The sequence below is a fragment of the Gracilinanus agilis genome, unplaced genomic scaffold (assembly GCF_016433145.1).
Source record: "Gracilinanus agilis isolate LMUSP501 unplaced genomic scaffold, AgileGrace unplaced_scaffold48187, whole genome shotgun sequence".
NCBI classification, from domain to species: Eukaryota; Metazoa; Chordata; class Mammalia; order Didelphimorphia; family Didelphidae; genus Gracilinanus; species Gracilinanus agilis.
This window is the reverse complement of record NW_025382674.1, coordinates 263-5,609: the sequence shown is the minus strand read 5'-3', so window position 1 is coordinate 5,609 and position 5,347 is coordinate 263. Positions and strand designations below refer to the sequence as shown.

Here is a 5,347-nt window from a genome sequence, read left to right as displayed (position 1 = left end):
CTTCTCTTCTCTTCTCTCTCTCTTCTCTCTCTTTCTCCTGTCTCCTTTCCTTTCTTCCCTCTTCCTCTCTCTGTCTCCCTCTCTCTTTTTTCTTTTTCTCCCTTTCTTCCCCTTCCCCCTTCTCTCTTCTCTCTCTTCTCTCTTTTATTCTATCTGTCTCTTTCTCTCTTTTCTCTCTCTCTACCTCTCCTCTCTCTCCCCCTCTGTCTATATACTCAACAAATTCAATATATACAAGCACACATATATGTCATCTATATAGAGATTTTAATGAAATCCATGGAAGCTGTTGAGTTAAACTCCACAAGTGAGAGTATAGAGAGAGAATAGAAGAGGGTCTAGGACAGAGCCTTGGGTGAAGGTGTCCTGGTGAAGGAACCTGCTGTGTAATATCCCCATCCAGCTAGGTGAACAGTCAAGAGGAGGGAGAAGCAAGAGAGATAGAGAGAGTCACCACAACTTAGGAGAGGGAGATCCAACAGGGAGAGATGCTTCAGAGTTAGAGAAGGATGAGGACTGAGAAAAAGCCACAAAATTTGGCAATTGAGATAGCCTAGGCCTGGAGGGAAGAGTTTCAGTTGAGTAATGAGGGCAGAAGCCAGACTGCACAGGGTTTAGAAGAAAGTGAGAAGAGAGGAAGTGGAGGGATCTTGTAGAGACAACTGTCTGGAACTTAGCAGAGAAAGGGAGAAGAGATTTAGGGGCTATTACCATCAGGGATATTAAGGTCCACCTCCCTCTTTCTCCTCCACCCATCTCCCAGATGAGGAAACTGAAACTCAGAGGGGAAGATCTGCTGCCCTGGATGTGACTAGTCTCCATTAGTTTGTGGCTGACAAGCCTGAGCTATAGAGAAGAAGTTGAGACTGCAGGGACTGTCTGCATAGGCCAGTTTAGTCCTCCACTCCTCAGATTTATCTTCATTCCAGATTAACCACCTTGAAAGTCTGGGCTTTGGTTCCTCTCAGGAGAAAATGGCAGGAGTGGGAGGATGGAAAAGGGCCATTGTCTGAGCAAGAGAGGTACAGATGAGGCTGGTCAGTGCAAGCCCATCACTCTCCCAGGGAAGAAAGCCCAAATTCTGCTGTATCTTTATAGAAAATGATAGGATTTGGATCTAAAAGGGTCCCTAGAAACCATCTAGTCCAGAGGTTCTTAAACTGAGGTCCATAAACTTGTTTTAAAAAAAATTGGTAATTGTATTTCAACACAAGTGGCTTCCTTTACAATGCTTTGCATTTTATTTTATTCTTTTAAAAATAGTATTCTGGCTGGCATGGTGGCACATGCCTGTAATCCCTATTCCTGGAGAGGCTGAGGCTGGTGGATTGGTTGAGTTTAGGAGTTCTGAGCTTCAGTAGGGTTAAAGTCCTCACTAATAGGATCTGGGGATCCACCAAGAGGGGAAGGACCACCAGGATGCCCAAGGTCAGAAAAGTGGAACAGATCAAAGCTTTATGGATGACACAGGGAGACCCAACCTCAAACAAACAAAAAATAAACAAACTTGGAAGAGTTTGGAGGCTTCACCAGACAGCCAAAGGAGTCCATGACAAAAAAAAAAAAAAAAAAGCTCAAGATTCTCGGATCTAGTCCAACGCCCTCTTTTTATAAGGGAGACAGAGGGGAAGTAGTTTGCAGCACATCAAATGAACAGTCAGTATGTAGTAGGGTTGGCACTTGAATTTCTGCCTTAGGACTCCAAATCCATTGGGCTTTCCCTTAAACAAGTTTTTTGGCCAGTGTGATTGTGTGATTTTTTTCTGGCTTGGCTGTCATTGGTAAGGTGTCTTTTAATGCCTGTGATGGGAAGCACTTAAGTGTTCTCTGTTTTCAGGTGCTTGTTTACAAGGATGATTTCACATCAGAAAGAGCTGATCGGGAGCGGGCACAGAGCAAGATACAAGAACTTAAGGAAAAAGTGGCAACCCTGCAGCACCAGATATCCCGCAGACAGGTAAAGCACTGAGACATTTCTGTTTTGAGTTTCCTTTTAAAGGTTAAGTAGCCAACAAAAAACTTCTATTATTAAGCATTTCCCATGTGGTAGGCACTACATGGGGGCACCCGGAGGTACAGTAGACAGAATTTACAATGTACCAAGCACTGGAGAAACAAAGAAGAAAACACATATACCTGCCCTCAGAGAGCTCACATTCTAATGGAGGAAAGAGTGTGCCAACAGCTAGGCATGTACAGAATAGAGAGGGAGGAGATGGAAGGTGATCTTAGAGGGAAAGGTTTCCTGTCAAAGGGGAGATGGGAGCTGAGCCTGGAAGAAAGCCAGGGAGGGGAAGGGGCAGAACCTCTCTCCCAGACACTCTTCCTTGTTGGCACTTCCTGCAGGAATCCTTTTTTGACCCTCTTATATCTCCCTAGCTGGCAGGGAGGTTTCCCTTTTCAAGTGTTCATAGACCCACTCCTTTGCCCTGTATGGTAGGTGGCACAGTAGACAATGTTAGACTTGGAGTCAAGAAGACCTGAGTTCAAAACCTGCCTTAAACACTGACCCTGGATGAGTCTGTTTACTTCTAATTGGTTCTGTTTCTTCATCTATAAAGTGGTAGTAATAAGAGCATCTACACCCCAGGATGGATGGGAGGATTAAATGAAATAACCTATTGGAAGTGCTTTGGAAACTTTAGAGCACAACATAAATGATGCCCATTTATTATTATTATTATCACATTCTCCCTTGTATATTCCTGCTTCTATAGGTGTAGTTTCCCCTCTGAGAGCAGGGCTTGTCTTTTCTCATCATTGTACTCCCCAGCACCAAGCACAGTGCTATTCATGTTATAGGAGCTTAAGAAAGGTTTAACTGAGGTGAGATGAATTGAATGTAAGAATATAGAGTTGGCAGGGCAGCAAGGTGGCTCGGTAGACAGGAGATAGGAGGTCCTGGGTTCAAATCTGGCCTCAGATACTTCCTAGTTGTGTGACCCTGGGCAAGTCACTTAATCCCCATTGCCCAGACTTTATTGTTCTTCTGCCTTGGAACCAAACTTAGTATTGATCCCAAGACAGAAGGTAAAGGTCTTAAAAGAAAAAAAAAGAATGTATAATGGAGTTTCATAAGAAAATACTTCCAAAGGGTAAAATGTAGGACATTAATTGTCAGGGAATGGCCAAAAGACAACTAACTCTATTTTTCTCCCACAGGAGTCAAGAGAGACAACGGGCCACTGTAGGATCCACACGAGTCACAAAAACCACACACAACACCTAGAGACAGACGTTGCCGAAGCCTTACTCAGGGCAGAGCCACAAAGCACGAGGAGACCCGCCCTCCAGCCCGAACAGCCTGAAATACCAACAGACAGAAGAGTCTCTGGCTCTGACCCGAGAGGGCAAGGGCAAGGGGACCTTCACTGCCCTCACTGCATGAGGTTCTTTCATGATGAGGAGGGCGAGGAATTTCTTAGGCACGTGTCTGAATGCTGCCAGTGACCCAGGCACCTGAAGACACGGGCTAAAGGCAGGGCGAGGGTGAACCAGCCGCAAAGACTCTCTGCTGGTCACTTAGCCGGACAATCTGGTACCCTGAAGGAGTCTGGTTCACTAGAGACCTGTGATCAGTGATGGGAGAACAGATCTTCCAAGAGACCAGTCAGCTATCCTGCGGTGGATCTGATTTAGATCTCGTTTGAATTCTGACCTTCCAGCTCAAAACCTACTGGCCAACGGACTGGAGTCGAGGAGGGAAACCAGCTCTCAGATCTTTCCAGAAAGGGTGGGGAGGCAGCGTCCCAGGTTATCAAGTGCCTGGTCAAAAGCTGGCTGAGATTCTGTCCCTTCAAGGATGAGTGCGGAAGAGTAACCCACAGAGTTATCTTTCTGTTGAAGAAAGCTCCAATTTCCAAGTCAGGATTCTGACTGAGCCAGCTATCTGGTTTCGGCTCAGCCAAAGAGGGTCCAAACCGTTATCCAATTTGGGCAGTTGGTGTGTAGAAGGTGGCCGAGGGGGGATGGTTTGAGTCAAACTTGGCCATCTTTGGGAGGGATAAGCATTACTGGTCGTTCTTCCCAATGGCCAAGGAGCAGAGCACACAGCACCTGCTCTATCTACAGGACAAGCCCCACGCCGATGCTACGTCAGAGCTTTCACTGCTGTAGTGTGTCAAGTGCAGAGTGTAGGAGTTTGGGAAGCATTCAGGTCACACAAACGAGCCACAATTGGCTCAGGAAGTGGGGTCTGAGCATCACTGTCCTGTCTTCTGTGAAGGGCAGGGCATAGGCTTCCGTAAGTAGGAAAGACCTTTTCTGTTTTTGCACTGATGTACCTTGTACTGGCAAGTTGCAATTTATTTCTTGTGAATTCTGAAATTTATATGAAGAACTAAAACATATTTTATATTCACTTATTTTTATAATAAAATATATTGATGTGATAGTGATGTTTTCTTGTGTTTCTTAATCTAAATCCTTGGAAAAAAGATTAAATAACAAGAGGCTGTTGGGGAATTCTTGTGACCAAGAGGAATAGGACTTTTTCTTTCTTTCTTTTCTTTTAAACCCTTACCTTCAATCTTAGAATCAATACTAGGTATTGGTTCTAAGGCAGAAGAGTGATAAGGGCTAGGCAATAGGGGTTAAGTGACTTGCCCAGGGTCACACAGCTAGGAAGTATCTGAGGCCAGATTTGAACTCAACACCTCCCATCTCTAGGTCTGACTCAAACCACTAAGTCACCCTGCTGCCCCCTGGAATGGGACCTTCTTGAACAGAGTGTACCTATCACTGGGGGCTCACTGACAGAGGAGTGGTCATCAAAGCTAGGAGGCCAAACTGAAAGGAAAGAGAGTACCATGTAAAGGAATACTGCTCTTGCTGACTAGGAGCTTCAGCTACCTGGGGTACAGCTCTGGTTTTTATCAGCTTTCAGGTCCATTTAAGAGTACAGCCAAAGGGCAGCTGGGTAGCTCAGTGGATTGAGAGCCAGGCCTAGAGACGGGAGGTCCTAGGTTCAAATCCGGCCTCAGACACTTCCCAGCTGTGTGACCCTGGGCAAGTCACTTGACCCCCATTGCCTACCCTTACCAATCTTTCACCTATAAGTCAATACACAGAAGTTAAGGGTTTAAAATTAAAAAAAAAAAAAAAAAAAAAAGAGTACAGCCAATCAGCAGCATTCTACCACAACTTAGGAAAGGAAAGTCAAGGGTTTAATAGGAAGGGAAGGGTAGAGAAAAAGGGAGATCTGCCAAGGGAGAAAGGGAGAATATTTGGAATGGAACTGGCAGGATTCATTATATTACTATGATATCATAAGCAAATTAGGAGAACAGAAAACATATTACCTATCAGATTTATAGCTAGGGGAGGGATTTATGAATAAGCAAGAGAT

General features: G+C 44.9%; 1 protein-coding gene across 1 annotated transcript; it reads left to right on the top strand.

The window, feature by feature from the left end:
• Window positions 1–1,786: 1,786 nt before the first annotated feature.
• LOC123255535 (TNFAIP3-interacting protein 2-like) lies at window positions 1,787–4,397 on the top strand (the record flags this gene model as incomplete). The annotated part of the gene is made up of 2 exons (XM_044684309.1): window positions 1,787–1,957; window positions 3,163–4,397. Coding segments are annotated over 2 exons (459 nt in total), but the record flags the coding sequence as incomplete, so codon positions are not given.
• Window positions 4,398–5,347: the final 950 nt, after the last annotated feature.